The sequence below is a fragment of the Pelophylax lessonae genome, assembly GCF_965119305.1.
Source record: "Pelophylax lessonae genome assembly, chromosome: 10".
NCBI lineage: Eukaryota > Metazoa > Chordata > Amphibia > Anura > Ranidae > Pelophylax > Pelophylax lessonae.
The window spans coordinates 171,271,438-171,294,679 of NC_138777.1; the positions used below are offsets into that span (position 1 = coordinate 171,271,438).

General features: G+C 41.8%; 1 protein-coding gene across 1 annotated transcript in view; it reads right to left on the bottom strand.

The window, feature by feature from the left end:
• The window catches only part of PLCB3 (phospholipase C beta 3), a 347,318-nt gene that overhangs the window by 84,662 nt on the left and 239,414 nt on the right, over positions 1-23,242 (bottom strand). The window contains exons 19-25 of the mRNA XM_082270020.1: positions 19,768-19,892; positions 14,262-14,416; positions 14,007-14,168; positions 13,810-13,909; positions 10,154-10,258; positions 9,897-9,985; positions 7,363-7,474 (exon numbers count right to left, since the gene is read on the bottom strand). Coding sequence (XP_082126146.1) covers positions 7,363-7,474; positions 9,897-9,985; positions 10,154-10,258; positions 13,810-13,909; positions 14,007-14,168; positions 14,262-14,416; positions 19,768-19,892 — 848 coding nt within the window. The remainder of the gene's footprint in view (positions 1-7,362; positions 7,475-9,896; positions 9,986-10,153; positions 10,259-13,809; positions 13,910-14,006; positions 14,169-14,261; positions 14,417-19,767; positions 19,893-23,242) is intronic.

Sequence of the window (23,242 nt, forward strand, 5' to 3'; positions counted from 1 at the left end):
ATTAGTCATGGGTAAAAATCTAATCTTATTCAACAAAATTATTCTTTGTCTTTTTAAACAATTACTTTTATGTTCACTTACTTTTGAACATATGGCCAGCACATGGATGGCCCCACATTTTACAATATGACTGTGCAATCTCCTTTAGATACACCAACAACTGGGAGGGCCTTCCTAAACTTTTATTAAGTTTGGCACACCTTCCTACATTTTAGTTGTATTTAAATACAAACAGATTGTACAATGAGACTAATATTTATAACGTAATGTGACCATCTTTGCACTCAAATTTTGTCCAATCCCATGCAACGTTTATAGGAATTCTGGCTCTTGTGTGAGCCCATATCCCTTCCATCTCTGTACGGTCCTATCAAAACACAGTAAGTTGCAAAACCAAATTGGAAAATGGGTGGTTACTTCTACTTCACTTTAGCCACTATGCCAATAACTTGAAAATCTAAATCCGAGCCAATGTAATGCCACCATTCCAAATTACCCATTCTGGAAATGGGCGCACAGTTTCTAGTGTATAGATCACTCATATACAATAAATTTTAGGAGGCAAGTATAAAACACACACACACTTTAATCTGGTAAATATATTGACTAAAATACTGCTTATACATTTGCCTTAAAATAGATCATAACTCATCCTACAATCTCCTGCAGAGCAGAAAAGGGACTGTAGGATGTTGTGTACTGTTATCCACTCTGCCACCACAATACTATGGACCTAACATTTAATTAGGCACTGGGAGCTACAGGCATGGTGATAGGGAGCTTATAGGAGATGGAGTGAACAAAGGACCACTGCATTGTAATAGTCCAATGAGCAAGAAGGTGCCTCCATAAACTTTAGGGTTCATGAAAAGCAGCGATGCCATTGTGGCTTTGCAGTATCTGGATCACAAGATTGGCTGAACACAATGACAAAAGTCTTGCAGTTTAAAGGCTCATTATTATTATGGATTTCTATAGCGCCAGCAGTTTACGCAGCGCTTTACAATATTAGAGGGAGACAGTACATTTACAATACAATAAAATACAAGAGGATTAAGAGGGCCCTGCTCAGAAGAGCTTACAATCTAATGGGGTGGGGCAGGTGTTACAAGAGGTTGTAAGAGTAGGGAATGAGCTGACGGCAGATTAGTTGGCGGTGTGATAGGCTTCCCTGAAATGATGAGTTTTCAGGGATCGCCTGAAAGCAACTAGAGTAGGAGATAGCCATACAGGTTGAGGTAGAGCGTTCCAGAGGATGGGAGAGGCCCTGGAGAAATCCTGGAGACGAGCATGAGAGGATGAGACAAGGGAGCTTGAGAGTAAGAGGTCTTGAGAGGAGCGGAGAGGACGGTTTGGGTGATATTTGGAGACAAGTTTGGTGATGTAGCTGGGGGCAGAGTTGTGAATGGCTTTGTATGTTGTGGTTAGCATTTTGAATTTAATTTGCTGGGCAATCGGTAGCCAGTGCAGGGATTGGCAGAGAGGGGAGGCAGACGCTGAGCGGTTGGTAAGGTGGATAAGCCTGGCAGCAGCGTTCATGATAGACTGAAGAGGGGATAGCCTATGAAAAGGTAGGCCTATGAGAAGGGAGTTGCAATAGTCGAGGCAAGAAATAACAAGGGAATGAATGAGTAGCTTGGTGGTTTCAGTTGTTAAAAAGGGGCGAATTTTAGAGATGTTGCGGCTCATGTAGATAGGTGATGTTTGAAATGCATGTCAAATGCAGGTCAGCAACATCCCATTGACTTTGAGCAGTACACAGTTCAGAGGCTGCATTTGACTTGCTAGTTTTCTGTACACAGCACACAGCATGTCCTAATAAGGTGTATTTGAACGGCAGGCAAAGCAGGTCAAATGCAGCCTTTTCATGTCAAATGTTCATCTTTCAACCGCCGCTGCATGTGCTCTTCATGAAAACAGTGTATCGCTAGAACAACCTAAAGTAGCATGGAGGTTCGCCAATCTGTGTGGGGATCTTGTCAAGTTTGACAATATGAAATAGAGTGGAGAGAGATGCGGAAAGGTTAGTTTTAGCCCCAAACATCTTAAATGCCCTAGGGCTAGATGGCTTTGAAAACAGATATCCTCCCACCAGTGGCGGCTGGTGTTCGGTAATTCCCCCCAAACCAATGCACCCGCCCGATGGACGGTCAGTCAGCAGGCAACACATTCTCTCCCCCCCCCACCCCCCCGCCACAACGGCCTGCCTCCTTACCTCCTGTCCAAGCCAGGGAGTGCTGGATGGTTGTTAAGCTTCTCCTCCAGCCATGTGTCTTCTGCCTCTTCCTGGCCACTGGCCAGTAAGATCACTTCTCCTTTTGGCCAATCGGGAAAGGGGTCTCACAACCCTCTTCCTGATTGGATGGGATGAGAGTCAGTGTGACAATAGCAAATATTTATTCGCTATTGCCATACAATTGGGTTGTCTCATGGCGCAGTGCTCTGCGCCCCAAGCCCACCCTTTGTGATTAGAGCCTCTGGCTCTAATCACGTGCTTAAAAAAAAAAAAAAAATCCCCTATTGGAATCCAAATCCATGCGTCCGGCGCCCTGCATATAGATTAGGGGGCCGGACGCATGGATGGGGGGGTGGCGCCCCAAATGGACGGGCCGCCACTGCCTCCCACTCTGGCAAATGAGGGCACCTCCTCGAGAGGAGAACTTGCTTGCAGACTTGGAGGTCCAGGATTTACAGCTGAACTGAATTCCGGGCTTTGCTTTGGACCTGGAGGCCTGACGGAAATAAAAGGAACTCTCTTTTGCCTCAGGAGCTGAAGGTTTTCCAGATGAAGACTTTGCCTTCTTTTTAGGGACAAAAGAGTACGCTTTTTCCCCAGTGACTTCCATAATGGAGGTGTCCATTGATTCTCCAAAGAGGCACTTGTCCATCAAAAGGTTCCCAAATGTACCAAAAGGAGCACCATTTTGGATATTTAAACATAAATTATCCATTAATGCGTCTCCGTCCACACAATTAGAGGAGGTGGTATGAGCTCCAGTTGCTGGATCTGTCAGGATAGAACCAGGACCCTAGGACATAGCCCTGGAACATACAGGAAATCCCTGACAGGTGGATATAGTTGTGATGGAAGATTGCAGGGAAAGACCTATGCGGGAGTAGAAGCCTTCTAATCCTTTATCCATCTGGTCTTAAAATACAGGAATTCCTCAACAGCAACAATCTTAATACAGGAAATGACTAGATCCACAATGGAGGACAGGCCACTTCTTCAGGAACATCTCCATAGGGTATTTTTGGGAAAAACGCTTACTATGAGAAAATAACTTTTTGGGTTAGACCAATCACCATACAGGATATGATGCAATAGGAAATGCACTGTAAAAGCCTTAAAGGGTTGAGGGTTCTTTAGGGAACCCAGGCTAGTTACTTTAGGAGTACATGACACAGGCAGTTGCAAATCTTGGCACATGCAGACTGACAATAAGGACTGAGATAGTGCCCTCAAATTCTGGAATAATGTCGGAAGAATGCTCATGCACCACGTCCTCCAATAATAAGGTTCTGAGGAACAGACATAGACCCCAAAGCAAGTCAAGAGCAGAAGGAAGCATTCCAAATACAGGCGGGCCCCGGTTTACGAACAAGCTAGGGTCTGTAGGTTTGTTCTTAAGTTGAATTTGTTTGTAAGTCGTAACAGATACATTTTGTAAGTGTAGCTCCAGCCAAAATAATGTTTTATTACGTTTTATGGATAGCATAGTGAAGGGTTAACACCTCTGTACCATTTGTTTTGCTGTCTGTACCCCTGTTCAGAAGATTTTACCTCACTTTCTGTCCCTGTGACAACTGGATTTTGAAAATTTTGGGTTGTTGTGGAAACAAGTAATATTGATAAAGCTTCAGTGGAGACACCTTTTTCCCATGAGAACTCTTACAGGAGTAAATTTCCCTTCCTAGGGGAAGATTTTCTCTCACTTGCTGTTGTCTCCCTCCGTTTTCTAAGTAGGAGTCGTTTGTACACCCAAAATTTTCACACTTGATCTATAGTACAGATTTTAATTCCAGTTTTTATTACTCCCCTCAGGCTGTCTAGAAGAGGGTAGGGTTCTTCATTTACATCCAAACTGCAACAGGTTCATTTAAGACACACGTGTTATCCAAGTGGGTTAAGTATGTGCAATAACACCTTTTTTAATTGGCCTAATACATTTCGTTCTACACAATCAAGTGCACCTTGATTTTTGTTTGTTTCATGGTCTCAGCTCTTTGAAGATGCAAGACTGCAAAGATTAACAGAGGATGACAGTTTTGGATGAGCATGTTCCTATTTACTTCTTTTTCTGAATCCGAAGAGCGGCCAAGGGTGACAATGCTCCTGCTTTACATACACAAAAATGTGTGTAAGTGTTGTCACAGACAAGAAAAGATTTACTGTCAGAACCACCAGGTGAAAGTACAGGAAAGAATCATGAAAAAACTCAAGCTGCAATTAATTAAATTTTTTTCTTGGGCTTATATACACTTAAACAGTTTACAAAGATGCATTTCAAAGCTGTTTGACTTGAGGCATAAAGAGGCAATACTGTAATCTTGGCCCTACACTAAATTCCAAAATATGTGGTTTCAAAATGAATAGCAAAACGATCACTGGAGGACACAACATTTAGTGCCGGTTCACACTACGTCGCTCCGACTTAGGGGGCAACCTGTGAAGTCGCGTGCAGTGCGACTTTGGCGTGACTTGCACGGACTTCATAAAATAAATGTCAATGCAAGTCGCCTCCAGGTTGCCCCGAAGTAGTTCAGGACCCTTTTTCTAAGTCGGAGCGACTTGCGTCGCTCCTATTAGAACCGGTCCTGTACTACTCAATGGACCGCGACAGTGCACAACTTGCCAGGCTGACCAAGTCGCCTGACAAGTCATATTAGTGTGAACCGGCACTTACAGTGCATTTGGAAAGTATTCACAGCGCTTCACTTTTTGCACATTTTGTTTTGTTACAGCCTTATTCCAAAATGGATTAAATTCATTATTTTACTCAAAATTCTACAAACAATACCCCATAATCACAACGTGAAAGAAGTTTGTTTGAAATATATAATAAAATGAAAAAAAAATAAAATAAATCACATGTACATAAGTATTCGCAGCCTTTGCCCTGACACCCAAATTAAAGCACAGGTGCATCCTGTTTCCACTGATCATCCTTCAGTTGTTTCAACAACTTGATTGGAGTCCACCTGTGGTAAATTCAGTTGATTGGGCATAATTTGAAAAGGCACATACCTGTCAATAAAAGGTCCCACAGTTAACAGTGCTTGTCAGGGCACAAACCAAGCCATGAAGGCAAAGGAATTGTCTGTAGACAGAATTGTATTGAGGCACAAGTCTGAGAGGGTACAAAAAATGTTCTGCAGCATTGAAGGTTTACAATGAGCACAGTGGCCTCCATCATCTATGAATAGAAGAAGTTTGGAAGCACCAGGACTCCTCCTAGAGCAGGCCGCCCAGCCAAACTGAGTGATTGAGGGAGAAGGGTCTTAGGGAGGTGACCAAGAACCCAATGATCACTCTGACGCAGCTCCAGTGTTTCTCTGTGAAGAGAGGAGAACCTTCCAGAAGAACAACCATCTCTGCAGCGCTCCACCAATCAGGCCTGTATGGTAGAGTGGCCAGATGAAAGCCACTCCTCAGTAAAAGGCACGTGGCAGCCCGTCCAGAGTTTGCCATAAGGCACCTGAAGGACTCTCAGACCATGAGAAACAAAATTCTCTGATCTGATGAAACAAAGATTGAACTCTTTGGCCTGAATGGCAAGCGTCATGTCTGGAGGAAACCAGGAACTGCTCATCACCTGACCATTACCATCCCTACAGTGAAGCGTGGTGGTGGCAGCATCTTGCTGTGTGGATGTTTTTCAGCAGCAGGAACTGGGAGACTAGTCAGGATTGATGGAATGATGAATGCAGCAATGAACAGACATCCTTGATGAAAACCTGCCCCAGAGCACTCTGGACCTCAGACTGGGGTGAAGCTTCATCTTCCAACAGGGTAAGGACCCTAAGCACACCGCCAAGATAACAAAGGAGTGGCTATGCGACAGCTCTGTAAATGTCCTTGAATGACCCAGCCAGAGCCCAGACTTGAACACGATTTAACATCTCTGGAGAGATCTGAAAATGACTGTACACCGTCGCTTCCCATCCAACTTGATGGAGCTTGAGAGGTCCTGCAAAGAAGAATGGGAAAAACTGCCCAAAAATAGGTGTGCCAGGCTTGTAGCATCATACTCAAAAAGACTTGAGGCTGTAATTGGCGCCAAAGGTGCTTCAACAAAGTATTAAGCAAAGGATGTGACGACTTATGTACATGTGATTGTTTTTTATTTTTAATTAATTTGCAAAGATCGTAAACAAACGTATTCAGTATGGAGTATTGTTTGTAGAATTTTGAGGAAAATAATGAATTTAATCTATTTTGAAATAAGGCTGTAACGTGTAGTAAAGTAGTAAAGTAAAGTGAAACACTATATATACTTTCCAGATGTACTGTATTTTATCATGGCAGATTCAAATGCCTTGTACATAACCAAGCAAAAAGTTGGGGGAGCAAACCCTGAACATGTATATCTAAAGCCGGTGCAGCTATGTTGCTCCCCCAACTTTTTGCTTGTTTATTATGTATTCGGTCTGACCAGACTTCTGCGGTTGAGCACCCCACCCCCCACACACACCTGTACTTCATCAGTGTCCACTATCAAGTAGATATAGGAGGAGTCGCTTGTAGTGCATTAGCACATCTCTCCCAGCAAGGAGTGTTGTCTCCAAGGGTTAGAGAGGCTGGATTCACCCCTTTTTTATGGATAGTGTAGGACCCACTGATAATGGGGTACATTGACGTAGTGGTGGGCTTGAGCACGATATGGCCATATGGTGGGTCTAAATCCCCATTTTTATTTATGGATTGTCTCCATATTTGATAGTCATTTCTTTTGCATGTGTGCGCTATTCTTTTTTTAATATACTTGTACATAACCAGAGATACCAATTGAGACCAACAAGTAATAATGCAGTGTCAGACATGATTGCCTCCAGGCTATCTACCTTATCTAATAAGTTTGATATCTGTTCTAGTAAGGTGGCACATTTCCTTTTCAAGAAACCTTTTGCACATTTCCACTTAAAACACCAGGAGGCAGCAGAGGACTAGCCAAATCTAACACATTACATGCAGAATAACATCTATTGCACAGTATAAACATTTTTTGAAGACCTGAGTAAAAAAAACATTTCACTAGGGTGTTACAAAAAAAAAAAGGTTCTCATGAAAAAAAAAAAAGCAATGCAATATGTCCACAGTGATTGTGCGCACAAGCAGAGGTGGAAGGAATCATGACATACCTATAGGTGATAGCGGTGTAATGGATTGCTTCTTGAGACCTGTAGGTATCTGAGGAGTGACACTTGCTATTTCAGTCTTTTTCTTCTCTTGCGGCTTATCTGCATTGCTGAGCTGCGGTGGACACAGAAGAATGTTATTTCTGAGTGTTTTTCAAAAGGTCGGTCTTTTAAAGACTGCATTGCTCTTGTGATCTAGCAATAAAGCTTGACATTTTATCACACTTGCTATAAAAATCTACAATTCCCAGGTTGCCTAACCGTACACACAGCTAAAACATATAAATCAAATATTTAGGTAGCATTGTCATATTGAAGAAAGATTTAAATAGGACAAAAGGATTTTTTGTTTTCTTTTTTTTATAGATTATGTGAAAGACTATAAAATATTTTGATATGTTTTTATTTTTGAGGTAGAGACTGCAAAGCTAGTAATAAAGTGTTCTTTTTTTTTTTTTTTTTGCTGTGAATAGCAGGATATTCGACTTGACAACATCATCTATATATTAAATCTGCAGAAGCAGTGCTTGGCTTTTCTAATGGGAAAAGTCTAGCATTCGGTCTCTGCAAATAGCTTGCAGCAGGCACCCTGTCTTACATCATAAAGTTTAAAAATGCGTCATACAAATGAAAATAATTTATATATATATATATATATATATATATATATATATATATATATATATATATATATATATACATACATATACACACACAAACACAATATATAGGCATCAATTAGGAGCTCTAAGTGTGGTTTCTGTCTGCGGCGTCATTCCTCTGCCATTAGCATGGCAGAGGAATGACGTGTTTTTCTAACACTAAGTGAAAAAGGGTGACAAGGGAGGAACCTCCAGCTGATTGACAGCCTCAGCTCTGCTCCTGTGTGCTGTGTTAAGAGGTGTGTGTCCCTTCCCTCCAATCAGCTCTCTGAGTTTTCCTCACTGAGCTCTGCAGTGTGTAACTTCAGATATCACCCCCCCCCCCCCCCGCCCCCCTTTCTTCTGACATCAGACAAGCTTTATAAATTCTGCATTTTGAACAGATGAGGAGAAGAGAAGTCTACAAATAAACAGATACAACTTACATAGGAGGATTTGTTTAATCTCTGTGTCTCACCTGAGGCCGGTCACTTCATTGGGTATATGGAAGTGTTTACAACCACTTTAAAGCATACTGTGTTAACGCACTTTAAGGGGGTTTTGAGGTTTATATGCATGACATACCTAAACACCACAGTTCTCAGCACTGTTATACATGCCAAGAGTATAGATCAGATGACTAACAAGCCCTGTACACAGCAGCACAGAAGTCCACTTAGAGGTGCTCTAAAGACACAGACATTGAGTGGGTTTAGACACTCATGTGCATGAGCAAAGCAAAATGTTGGATGTTTGGTCTCTCATTATATGGCTACACCAGCCACCAAGGAGCTTACTTTAGGGTCTGTCCATCCAAAAATGACTGTTTTGGGCAGATGCAGGAGATTTAAAGGCCAAGTTCCCCTTTTTAGAGACTTTACAGACAGGGGCCTCAGTAGGTTTAAAAAAAATAAATAAATAACGGAGCAGTTTTAAAAAATTGCAATTAATGCATATGCCATTCCTATAGGGAATTGTCACCACCATTGAGGACTGGCCAAAAACTCCCATATACTTATTATTCCTGTGTCCTGCCGTGCTGCAGTTCTATATATTGGTCTCTCCCAAGATCTCAGGAGCTGGCACTCTTCCTGGTTCAAAAGTCGTGGATGGGTAGTGCACTCTCTGTTGCAGCACTTCCTTGCAAAATGTGACCTTAGCCTTTAAACCTCCATTTTTTTTTTGTTTTTTATTTCTCCAGGCCTGGATTAGCAAGATCTTTGCATTGCAGTTCCTGGGTCTGCACCCCTGCCCATTTTAAAGGGGGTCCCAAAATCCATATTGGAACCTCCTGGAACATGTGAAAGTAGGAGGGAACACCCATAATTCTAAGCAGAGAAGAACAGAGTTAAGAATTATGGCAGGCTGATCAAGCAATATAAAAGCCGGGAGCAAACCATAACTATAATATCAATCTTGGGTAGACTGACCCTTTACACCCCGGTCACATTGATCAAGACAATGAAATGGTGCTACTTCACTTAAAGTAGAACGATTTCAAAGTACCATTTAAGCGCTACTTCAGGTGCGACTTGGAAGACATCTGTGCGACTGCATGCACAGAGATCTATGCAAGTCGCACCTGAATTTGCAAAAAGTAGTGCAGGAACCACTTTCTAAATTGGTGCGACAAAGGAGTCAAACCGATTTGACCGCTTCCAATGCAGACAATAGGGTGCGACTTATGTGATTTGAAACTGTCAAATCGCATGACAAGCAGCACTGGTGTGACTGGGGGCTTAATGATAAAGAATTGATAATGTACCTATTTAGTAATTCCTAGCCTAGCTATCAATCAAAACTGAAGTCAGATGGGTGAAATATAATTTATGATTTTATATTATGAATGTATGTATGTATATATGTATCTCAAGAATGTCTTAGCGTTTGCTGTACCTCAGTGTCTCCAATCAGAGCCACAAGTTTCTTGGCCCTCTCATCCAGACTGACATGTTGGGTGGGGAACATCAGAGCTTTGATGTATTCTGTTGGGGATGAAGTTAGTGGTTATCATTACATGGGAGAAGAAAGTGAAACAATGATAAATTATATTAGAACCCATAAAAGGTATGGGTCAAAGAAACAGGTAAAAAAAGTGTTTATGTAAAGAAATCATATTGAGGGCATCTCAAATAGGATGTGTTATCACTGACCTTGATGGTTATCGGGAATATAGTCATTTACTTCGGTATAGACAAGCAAAGCCGGGAGACATAGAGGCTGATTAATTTCATTCCTGAGACAGATGTAGTGATAACCTAACATAAATAAAAAGATTAATCAGGATATCTACAATAACATATTGAGGCAAAAAAAAAACAACAAAAAACTAGATATTAGACTGCAAACAATTACCTAAAGCGCCCCCCCTTTCAAGCTGTCATGTATCATACAAACACACTTACTTATGCCTTTCCAGGCAAAGACATTGCAGGAGGACTTCCATGCTTGATATTGCTTTTATTTTCTGAAGAAGAGCTCATCTCTGGACATCTGACTGCCATCTATGTGTGCAATCAACAAGCTAGTGCACAGGACACCTTTGCGGTTCGATTCACTTGTTTGACCATTATTTTACACCTCTTACATCTCCAAAGGTGCGATTCACAAAGGTGCATAACATGGCAGTAGTAGTGCTATTATAACCTATTTTATTACCATAGGCTCAATTCACAAAGCTTTAAAGGGTAACTCCACTTCCGTGGGAAAATATAGCAAATAAGAAAATATAGCAAAAAAATTGCTTTCACAAGCCATAACGTAATATAAGGTTAGTAATAATTACTTTTCCTTTTCATTCTGTAGCAATGTAATTTTCTGTAAAATTCAATGAAATATGGCAAACTGGAGGCTTTCTGCACACTGTATGTACAGAACTTCCCCAGAAATGTAATTTGTTCTTGTGGGATTGACTTGCTGATTTTCCCAAAAGTCTGCACTAAAATACACATCAGGTTTTAGACACCTCCTGTAACAAATATTTAATTCTTGGTGAGCTACCTCCAAAGGGCTAAATTCATTCTTGGTAAGCTACTTTCAAAGGGCTAAATTACTTCTAAAGGGATGCAGATCTTGAAAATTCCTCATTAGAACAATGCAAGTGCATCAGCTGATTACAAATGAAAAAGTCATTCCCATTCAGATACACTCTGCACACAGCAAACTATTTCTTTGGACCAGAAACAGATCGGAATCTGCAACAAACTTGATAAACCACTTCAGCAGGATTTACGCCCTCCATGACCAGAGCATTTGTTTGCTATTCGGCAGTGCTCTAATTTAACTGGCAATTAAATTGCGTGGTCATGCAACACTGTATCAAACACTTTTTTTACACAAATAGAGCTTTCTTTTGATGGTATTTGGTAACTACTGGGTTATTTGTTATTATATAAACGAAAAAAAAAAAAAAATTCTGGGGGGGGGGGGGGGGGTGGAATGTGATTTTTGACTTACCGTAAAATCCATTTCTCTGATGTTCATTGACAGACACAGCTCCGTGGATATTCCTAACCATTGGGTTATACTGCCCCCTACAGGAGTAGGACTAGGAAGAAAAAAGTCTGACCACGCCCATGGGCAGTCCCAGGGGGTATACTCCCTCTCTCTGCTATAGGCACTCAGTCTAGTTACAAGCAGTGTCAGGAGAATTACAACTCCACAGAGGGGTAGGTGCTGTGTCCGTCAATGAACATCAGAGTAATGGATTTTACAGTAAGTCAAAAATCCCATTTTCACTTTCGTTCATTGATGGACACAGCTCCTGATATTCTTAACCATTGGGATGTCCCAAAGCCGTGTAAAACATGAGGGGTGGGAACAGCGAAAAAGAAATTCCCAAGGCTAAACTATAGCCAACCAGGTAAATGGGAGCTCAACCAAACCAACTGAAGCCCATCTGGAAAAAAAAAAACGATACACCCTCAAAGATGAGTAGGTCCTCTTAAACTGCAGCCTGCAAAATCTTGCGACCAAAAGAAGCATCCACAGATGCCAACACATCCACTTTATAGAACTTTGTGAAAGTGTGCACTGACGACCACGTAGCCGCCTTGCAAACCTGCGTCTATAACTGACACCTAATGACGGAAAGCCCAGGAGGCACTAAGCGCCCTAGTAGAATGCGCCTTGACCAGGAAAGGAGGAACCTGACCCCTGATAGAATAGGCCTGAATCACTATCTGTTTCATCAATCTGGAAATGGTCGCTTGAGTAAATTTGAGTAAAACTCCTGAAAACATTCCAAAGCCGGAACCAGGACTAGCACCCCATGAAGTAACAAGTCTTGCACTGCCCAAAAGTGACCCGTAAGCGTTCTGGGGACAACTGCAAGTTGGAAAGGAAGATCCTTTCCAGAAGAACCTTTCCAGAGGAAAAGACCAAAACTCGATCTTATAGCGGGACCAAATGACTTTGTGGACCCACTTGGCCTGTACCAGAGAGGTCCACAGATCTGGAAGTCATAGAAGATGTCCCCCCACCCCAGTTACGGGTGAGGGTGCCCCATCATGTAGAGGAAGCCTTGTCCGCAGGTCTGGAAAAGCCCCTCGTGGCTTGCCAGACCAGGTCCTCTTGGAACCTTCAGGGAAGGCCCTGAAGGACTTCTATCCCTTGAGGGATGAAAAAAAGCCTCTAATGAGCTGAAAAGAATGGCCCACGTCTACTAATGATGTCATCCAAGGAAGCTCCAAACAGGCAATCCCCCACAAAGGGGAGATCAGATAAGGCCTTTTTAGAAGTCTGGTCCACCATAATTACCCTTGTGAATGCAGCCTTAGGGATTGGCTTCTCCTCAAACAGCTCCTGCTTCCTCAATGCACACTTATTGTAACTCCGTTATCTCCATCTTGCAGCTGTTATGTGGCTGTAAATGTTCACATGGAACACTGATTCATGCTGCAGGAATTTGCTCTTCATTCAAAATCACTTGTGTGAGCAAAGCCTAAGAAATTTCGTTCAGTAAGGTGGATGGTTATTGTAATGCCACTAATTTCCTCTCATCACAATTTTGTCTAGGCTGAAGTGGCTAAGTGGTTAAAGTTGTCAGTTCAAATACCAACCACGGCACTACCTGCCTGAAGTTTGCATGTTCTCCTTAAGCCTGTGTGGGTTTCCTTCCACACTCCAAAGACATGCTGGTAGGTTAAATGGCTCCTGTCTAAATTGGCCCTAATATGTGTATGTATGAATGTGAGTTAGGGACTTTAGATTAGGGATGCACCGATCCGATATTAGGATCGGATATCGGCGCCGATATGGCCATAATAGCTGGATCGGGGGATCGGTAAAATTAACAGATCCACGGGCCGATCCAGTTTTGCTCTTTACATAGCTGTGAGGGAGAAGAACAGCTGTCAAAGAAAAAAAAAAAGCCTCCTGCAAATGCCTGTCAGTCTCATAGTTAAGTAAACACAATGAATACAATGTATCTTTTCGTTCAGTCTGCCGGAGGAGGGAAGTTTAACCTCTTAAATGCACAATTGTTATAAGGTATCTGCCGATAACGATACCGATCCGGAAGTATTACTTTGTTATAAGCTAACAAAACAGTACTTCCGGATCGGACTCGGGATCGGCGATTTCACAAAGCAAAAGATCGGCATCGGAATCGGGACCAAAAAAGTCGGATCGGTGCATCCCTACTTTAGATCGTAAGCTCCTTTATGGCATGTGTCAAAAGCAAAAACACAGATGTTTGTTTGCACAAATGTTTATGCACTACCCAAATAATTTGGCCGGGGGTGGCCAAGAACTGGGAACAACCAGAAGCCCACAGTACAAATAACCCACCCCTGCCTTCATGTCTCACCTGGTCGTATTGCAGACACTGGCAGAATCCTGTGACCAACAAACTTTCCACCTTCTTCAAACACAGCAATCCGAAGAGAGGCAAGTGTAGGTAGCACCACCTAGAATAGATGAAGCAGCTTATATTAAGTTACACAGTAAAAGTGAAACCTGGTTAGAAAGAAAGGGAAACCAGAAACTCGTCAGAAAAGTCCATACCTTCGGGAATTCAAATGGCTCCTCGTCCCACACAGGGTTAAAAGAGTTTCCTTGGGAAGTTTTTGTCTTATACTTTCTTTTCGTGTCAACAGGCAAACCAAACATATCAACCTCTACATATATTCCAACACGTTTATCAGACAGGAACTGGCCTGAGATAATCTGGGAAGAAACACAAAAATAAAAGTTCGAACTGATCCTGCAAACTTAACCTTCTCCAGTCTACTTCCTTCCACTTCTCTACTGCCCTCTCACCTTAATTTTTACAGTATTTGCCACAATCCCATCAACGATATTTTCTGTGAAAGGATCAAAGGGTTTATCAGTCCTACGCATGAATTCTGGCTTCAAAAGGTACCCACTGCGCCGGTTATATTCAAATATCCCCATATTCAGCTGCATTGCCAGGTCTGCAGGAAAACAAGCATAACATCAAAAACAAAATTTAAGCATTAAAGGTGGGGCCTTATTCATACCAGCACAGACACTACTTTAAATAACAACAAAAGAAAAAAACTGCACTACAAATTCTATATAGTATTATATTTAGAAAGCGGCAACTATGCTGTGACATATACACAGTCCCTAACAAGCTATCATAGATAAGAGTTGAGCTAGAAAACACCAGCAAGAAATGTTAGGAAATTAAATAAATCAATTTGATAGTCTCAAATGTGATAAAAAAAAAAGAGAATGCTTTCAGTGGTATCCACACCATCCAACACTGAAAAGTGTGTGATCCTTAAAAACTGCCAACTCCACCATAAGGAATGCTTGCTTACCAGCTTGCACAAACCTCCTATTACGGAAGGTCAGTGACACTTGGGGACTCAAATCCCAGCCAAGGCTTTTATACATCCAGGAGAACTGGAAGGAGAAGGGGCATGAAGATCCACTCTCAAGATGACACAATCATGAGAAATCCAACTTACACGGACCTCCCATTACAGACGGGCAGTGACAATTGCGATACACACCAGGCCAGGGACTGGAGGTGAAGGAGGTGGCAGTTTAAGGATCATGCAATTTTTGGTGTTGGATGGTGTGAATACCACTAAAAGGATTCTCTTTATCACATTTGGGATTATCTGTTTGATTTATTTAATTTCCTAACATTTCTCACTATTTTAAAGACCTTGAAGTCCTTTTATCAAAAGTTAGATACCTTCAAAGAAGACTATTCCAGTGGTGATTTGCAACACTCTATAAATTGTCTTTCATTGCCCACTCTTTTCTCAATGGATAGAAAAATATGTAATGTCGAATTTGGAAGAACTTGAGTTTGTGGTTGCGAGCCTTTCTAAATGTAAGGCTCCAGGTCTGGATGCCCTACCCAAAGAAATGTACAAACATTACAGTGATTCTGTTCTTACTGCCCTATTGGGTACTTTTAATGAAGCCTTCTCCTCTGGTTTGCTCTCGCCTTTCATGACTGAGGCAAATATACTGGTAATAACCCAAAAGGATAAAGACCCATTACATCCATAGTCTTACAGGCCAAAATCATTACCTCCAGCGTGAAAATTCTTGCAAAAATCCTTGCCAATAGATTAAATAAGCTTATTTCCAAAATAATTCACTGGGACCAAATGGGCTTTATGCCCAATCTTTCAACTGCTAACAACATTAAATGTACTTTTCTAAATATTCAGACCCCAATTGATATTTTTAACTAATAGGACTCTTCTCTCCCTGGATGCAGTCAAAGTTTTTGACAGTATTGAGTGGAGGTAAATATGGGAAGTCCCTACTAAATTTGGTTTGGGTGAAACATATTGTGCATGAGTCAAACCGCTGTATGCTTTTTTCCGAAAGCCTCAATCTGGGTTTATAATATACAGTCCACCCCCTTTTCACTCCATCACAAAAGGAGACAGTGCTGCCCTCTGTCACCATTTTTATTTGCTATCGTGATACAACAGTTGGCCGACTTGCTGAGACAGACCTTGGAGGTGGTTGGTTTTCACAGAGGATTGCATGAGAAGAAGGTTTTCCTGTATGCAGATGATGTACTCCTCTTGCTTTCTAAAACCATATACAGTGCTGCGCCAGAAAAAGTATATATAACATAGAATTAAAGATAAATAATGTATACAAGTGTCTTTAGTGTCCCAAAAAAATAACGTATACAGGTGCTTCCAGTGTCCACAAATAGTGATAGCTTAACAGTGACTCATAGAAAACAATCTTCTGTGATCCCCACAAAAGCAATCCGTGATGTGCTCCACTTCTTCACCACCAGAAATCAAAGCCTCTGACCTTACACACTGACCCAAGAATCAACCAAGGTCATATATGCACTTTGATAAGTGCATATATGATAACAGCTCCACACAGCTGAGAGGATGCAGCGTCCGGCAGGATAGGCTCCGCCCCATACGCGTTACGTCGTTGCCGATTGGGCACTGACTTCCACAGTAAAGGTCAGTGCCTAATCTGCAATGACGTAACGCGTATAGGGGCGCGGAGCCTAGGACGCTGCATCCTCTCAGCTGTGTGGAGCTGTTATCATATATGCACTTATCAAAGTGTTTGTTTGTGAGTATCTTATTTTAATAAACTCCCTGTTGATTCACCCATACGGAGAGCATTAGATCTGCTTTGCTTTTTCCCTCCTATGCCTGCCATCTGCTTCTGTTGAGAGTAGAACTTATTTTGGGAATCTCTTATGTGTGTCCTATTGAAGATCCTCTTCACTATCCTGTGACCCCGGTGGGGTAAAGCTGTATCTGACCTTGTTTAATTCTTGGGTCAGTGTGTAAGGTGAGAGGCTTTCATTTCTGGTGGTGGTGAAGTGGAGCACATCACGGATTGCTTTTTTGGGGATCACAGAAGATTGTTTTCTACGAGTCACTGTTATTAAGATATCACTATTTGTGGACACTGGAAGCACCTGGATACATTATTTTTTTGGGACACTAAAAACACTTGTATACATTATTTATCTTTACTTCTATGTTATATATACTTTTTCTGGCGCAGCACTGTATATGGTTTTAGTTTTGTTTGTGGAGTGAATAACACTGTTTTGTGTTAGCAGCCGGACACTAAGATTTTGTTGCACTGCAATTATTTTATTGCACGATTGTATTTATATTTATCACTTTTGCGCTGATAGTTTTACACTGTTATCCTCTTTCTTTCTGACCCATGCACTTCCCTCTCCTCTGCAATGTATCTTATTATTGATGCTATGAGTAAGGTCACAGTGGCTGAGACATGTTAGCATTTTTTTACTGGATGTACTGTGTAGCCAAGATTTTTTAACATTGGAGTCTACCGAGTTGCTGACTTATATCTATCAAAGTTAACCACTTCCTACCCGCTGGACGTCATAGGACGTACTCGACTTTGAGGGGTAAATGTGAATAATGCCTGAAGCTGCAGGCATCATTCAGATATCTTTTTGTTCTGCCGGGAATTCCCTGCACTGTAAAAACAATCATAGGGGCTGTTCAGCCGCCTGATTATTTTTTACAAGTGGCAGGGAGGGGAACGTTCCCTCCCTCCCGCCGCCCTCTGGTGCTTCTATCAGCTCGCCCGTGGAATCGGCGAGCCGGAGATGGAATCGGCCGGTAGCAGCCGTTTACCATAGAGAATACCACGCACCAGATGATCTCCGGAAATCTCTTTGACCTTTGGAGGCCGGGTGCGACATTATGACCTCACATCTGGCCTAGGCAAATGTAAACACTGCTGTTTTTTTTCTTTTACCAGGAAAGGCTGAGATTGCTTTTTTTTTTCTTTGATCTCATGCTTTCCAGTCTAGAGGAGCGATGTAGAGTCTAATAGACCCCAGATCTCTCTGTAAAGAGGACCTGTCATTCCTTATTCCTTTTACAAGGGATATTTACATTCCTCGAAATAGGAATAAAAGTGATCAAAAAAAAAAAAAAAAGAAAAAAAGAAATTAAAGTGCCCCCGTCCCCACGCACTTGCACGCAGAAGGGAATGCATACATACATTGCACCCACATATGTAAACAGCATTCAAACTACATGTGAGGTATTTCCGTGGACGTTAAAGTGACTGCAACAATTTTAGCCAAAGACCTCCTCTGTAACTAACCTGTAACCTGTAAACATTTTTAAAGCATTGCCTATGGAGATTTTTTAAGTACCAAAGTTTGGCGCCATTCCACCAGTGCGCACAATTTTAAAGTGTGACAAGTGTATCTATTTACTTGGGGTAACATCATCTTTCACATTATGCAACTAACTTAGTCTAACTTATTTTTTTTAATTCATGAAAGTTTTTTCCCCCAAAAAAAAGAGCGTTTGAAAATTGCTGCGTAAATACCGTGTGACACAAAAAGTTGCAACAACTGCCATTCTATTCCCTAGAGTCTCTACTACAATTGGACTGGAAGCAGTTAAAAGTGTTGAGGGATTAAAGTGTTAGTTACGGGGAGAGTATATGTCCTGCATAACAAAGGGTAAAAGGGAATCTGTGTGATCTCTGAAAGAGTTGGAGGGAAGGAGCCTGCCTAAGTGGCCGATACTACCCCTTCTCTGTATTGGGCCTGGCAGACTTCTGTCCATGTGGTGTCGCTGCTGTGCACAGAGATGACACAGAAGTCTATGCTGGACACTGCACAAAGGGTTTTTGAGTATTGAGATACAAATGGCAAGCTGTTGGCTTGGTTGGCCCAGGGACAATTCTTGCCTACTCAAATAGGTAGGATTAAGGATGTAGATGGTACCATGCTCACTGACCCCGAGAGTGTCAGTCGTAGATTTCGGCAATTTTACAGCTCTTTGTATTCCATTAGGGAAGACTATACCACCGCTGACTTGGCGTTATATTTGGATCAAATCTCTTTTCCTGTCCTTTCAACAGAAACAGGGGATGGAAAGTGATATTTCCTTGGTGGACGTGCAGGAGGCAATAGGACAACTTAAGCCTGGTAAGACTCCAGGGGTAGATGGGTTCCCCACTGAATTTTATGCCCTGTACCAGGATCTCTTAGACCCTAGACTTGCCTCCACGTTTGCCCAGGCATTCACTAGAGAGTCCCTACCCGAGTCAATTTTTAGAGGCGTAGATCGTGCTGGTGCCCAAACCAGGCATGGACCCTGAGGACTGTGCTTCCTACTAGCCATTATCTCTGATCAACTTTGATGCAAAAATTCTGGCCAAAATACTAGCCGATTAGTGGTCGTTGGTCCTCGACAAGCTTGTTCATGTTGATCAGACTGGGTTTATGCCTGGTAAGGACCCTCACATTAAATTTACGCCGTCTCTTCCTCAACTTATCTACAAAGCACTCCAACTGTGGCACGAGGGTCATTGCCTCTCTGGATGCCGAAAAGGCTTTTGACCCATTGAGGACAGAGGACTGCGGCCTCTAGCAGGGATCAATGGAAAGATCACCGGCAGTGCTTGTACGTGATGCCTACTTTACTACTTGTTAATGAAAGAAACAGCTAGGAAGTAAAAGAAACTCTTCTTTCTGAGGATCAAGTGTCTGCTTAGACATCTATAGCAGAGGAGAAGATCACGTGCTACAGCAATGTCTCCCCACCATCAGCATTTATACAGTGCATGACGTACATGAAGCTGGCCTCACTGCTCCTCTATGAATTCTACATCAGCCCCTCCCAAGACTGAAACACAAACCTTCTGCAGCAAAGCACAAGAAATCCTTTTGTCATCACTATGCTAAATCTTTTTAAAACAACCTCATAAAAAACTACAGCCTCCTATTATGACTATTACAAATAAAAAACAACTAGAGAGTCATCTGTGCTGAAACGCTTACCCAATGTTTGAAAATTCAATGCAGCCATCTGACATCCTGCATTCCAGAAAACTTGTGGCATGTAATTAGAAGAATCCACTCTTGTTCCTTTCGGGTATATACGACTTAGCTGCTTCTTATTATATCTGATAGGAAGGGAGTCAGGAGAAAAAAACGTGGATAGAGAAGACAGGAGGCAGTGATGAGAGGGCCAAGGATGGTGACAGTGTTGGTAGATGAAGATATGTAGCGAGGCGCTACTACTGGTTATTTGTCACAACAGGTAAGTAAGGCTATAGAGGATATATACTTCATTCAATCCTAAAATGGGTGACTGCATAATCCCATGCTGGAATAGATGTGACTTATTTATATTCCCACAAATGTACCGTAAATAGTGAATAAACAAAATAATGAATAAATAAATGAATAAATAAATAAATTGTAAGTGCTTGTGCAAATCCGTGCTATAGCTCAATATGTGCAGTAAATACCATTAAAAATAAATAATAATAGTTAAATAGATAGTGTCATGCACATTGAATCATATATGCAATGGTAAACACAGGCGCTGAATACGGAGTGTTTGAAAAGCTCTAATACAAATTCCCAATATTGCAAAGGTGATATAAAGGTGCTTAGTATTTCATCCAGGGATGTGGAAGACCAAAAAAAAAAAAAAAACTTACACGGAGCAAAAATACATACAAAAAACATAAAATATCAACAAATAGTGTCCATAGTGATGGTGCCAAGTGTTGTGTTTTCTATCTTCCCTTGGTGCAACAAATCTCTGGTCTACCACCTAGTGAACAGTGGCCACTCACCAAAAGCACTTAGGCCTCTGGGACATATAGTGCCTGTAGAAATCCTCTCTTTATGGGACAATTTCCTTCTAGAGGTAGGTCAGCATCACATGTAATCCGCTTGTGCTTTTTATCTCAAAGAAATGTAAAGAATCCCTTCATCGTGCAGTATATTTTATTAAAGGTCTTTAAACAAAGTTAAAATCAGTGCACTCACATTTAGAGGTGCCTCCAATGGCACTTGCTAAAAGGCAAAGTTTTTATTTGTCCAGGAAGCGCCGTTCTGCAGATAGCGCGCATTCCAAGGTGCGTCTCAACCTGCTCGGACCAGCCGCAAACCGGAAATGTCACGCTGAAACCTCAAAGCATTTCACCAGGAAGTGCGTCATCAGGACTTCCTTGTTGATGGAGAGAATTCTTCCTGAAGAGACAGTGAAGTGTTCCCCCTGCATAGCCTACCCCACTGGTGGAACACAGCAATTACTCCTAGCGGCTATAATAGCCGCTAGCAATCGCATGTAAAATCTGACACGCTAAGTGTACCCAAGTTGATCAACTTGGATGCATTCAGCCTGCCCATGTTTTGAATCTCGGGCAGGCCCTGCTGAACCAGCTGAGATTTGAACCATCTATGGTCAGCTTAAGGGTGCATTCACCCTTGCGAATGCACCCTGCCCACAAATACCAACGAGTAGGCCATGGGAGGATGTCGACTCTCACAGCTAAGCGCGCCCACTTTCATGTAATCGCTAAAGCAGCGATTACATGCAAGTAATCAGTCTTGGAAGCAGGAAGTCGGTGTAAAGGGCTAATCACTGGCATGTGAATGCAGCATGGGTGATTACATGCGAGTGGGTGTGATTGGCTGCGAGAGCCATCAGCCTCCTATTGTTTTCAGTGGGACTGCCTACTTGCAGCTAACCGCAGTAACCCACCCTGGGGTTCTCACAAGTAATCGCTTGCAGGATGCATTTACAAGTGTAAAGGCATTAAAGGCACTCTTAAACACACGAAGATACCCGTACTTGGTTTGACCTTTGCAAGTAATGTGACTAATGGCTCGTTTCCACTGAGCTTTCTGGTAAGGTTTGGTTCGGTACGCTATTTATGCCGTTTCCATTATGAATGGTACCCTAATTCCGAACCATACCGTACCACTTTTTGGTACCCTTTCGTTGGGGTACCAAGCACATTAGTACCGTACCAACAGGGTGGAGCTACACTCTGCAGAACTTTGATTGGTTGACAGAGAATCGTCTATCACAGCTTTCCTGCTACACCATGCCTATCATGAAAGGGTACTATTGGCAGTGGAAACGCAATGTGTACTGTTCTGAACCGTACCGTACCGAACCGTACCACTCAGTGGAAACGAGGCATTAAATGAAAACTGCTTAGGACAGTTTAGCTAGAACTGCACATAGTTGTGTCAGAAGAATGAGTTATGTCAGGTGTTTGCTCTTCTGCATATGTTTAAATTTCATCTGTCAGCTGTTTTAGGCACATCCCACTGGTATGACAACACATTAACAAACAGGCTGATACCTCGATGTTCATCACTGAACTCCGCAATGTCACTTTATAGCTGCATTCAATTAACTTGCACATTAAAAATGTGCTAGGTCAAAAACTTTGTATCAATGTGCTACCAGGAAATATGTTTTGAAGATTTAATTTTAAAGCAAATGCCAACCAGTTTACCTGGTGAAAGCCAAGCTATTTTCTTTTTCTGGCATGTTGCTTTAGCGTATTTAGAACAACTGGAAGAAATTGGTGCCATGCGCATCTAATAGGATTCCAGTAATTACATTGTTGGTGAGGGTAAGAAAATAAAACTAGGCATCTGGATAACAGTTATAGACATTTTAAATTCCTTTAAGGTCTATATGAGTGTAAATGTGAATGAACCCCGATACAATAGTAAGTCATGCCCCTGACGATATAAAACATACATATGACGAAACGAGTTGGGCGGTGCCTAACGTGACGTCACCTTGTACAGCGGCTGCCGGCCGAAAGGAACCTGTGGACAACATTACAATAGCTGCAGCTTGTTGGGATTGTGATGTCTGTTTATTCCATTCTATATGCGAGTGGTTTTCTCTTTACTTTTGATAAACTTTTTAACCACTTCCTGCCCAATGACTTCATATGACGTCCTGGACTTTGAGTGGGGAAATCTTAATGATGCCTGCACCTACAGGCATCATTCAGATATCTTCTTTTTTAGCTGGTGATTTTCTGCACGTTAAAAAAAAAAAAAAACAATCATAGAGGCAAAAATGTTTACGTTCCTTGTAATAGGAATAAAAGTGATCAAAGAAAATGTTAAGGGAAAGTGTCAAAGTATAAAAATTAAGGTAAAATAAACAATAATAAAAAAAAAATAATAATTTGAAAGCGCCCCTGTCCCTGCGTGTTCACATGCAGAAGCGAACGTATACATACGTCGTGCCAGCATATGTAAACGGTGTTCAAACCACACGTGAGGTATTGCCACGAACATTAGAGCGGGAGCAAAAATTCTAGCCCAAAGACCTACTCTGTAACTCTAAACAGGTAACCTGTAAAACATTTTAAAGCATCGCCTATGGAGATTTTTATGTACCAAATGTTGGCGCCATTCAACAAGTGTAACATGTCAGGTATCTATTAACTGGGTGTAACATCATCTTTTACATTATACAAAA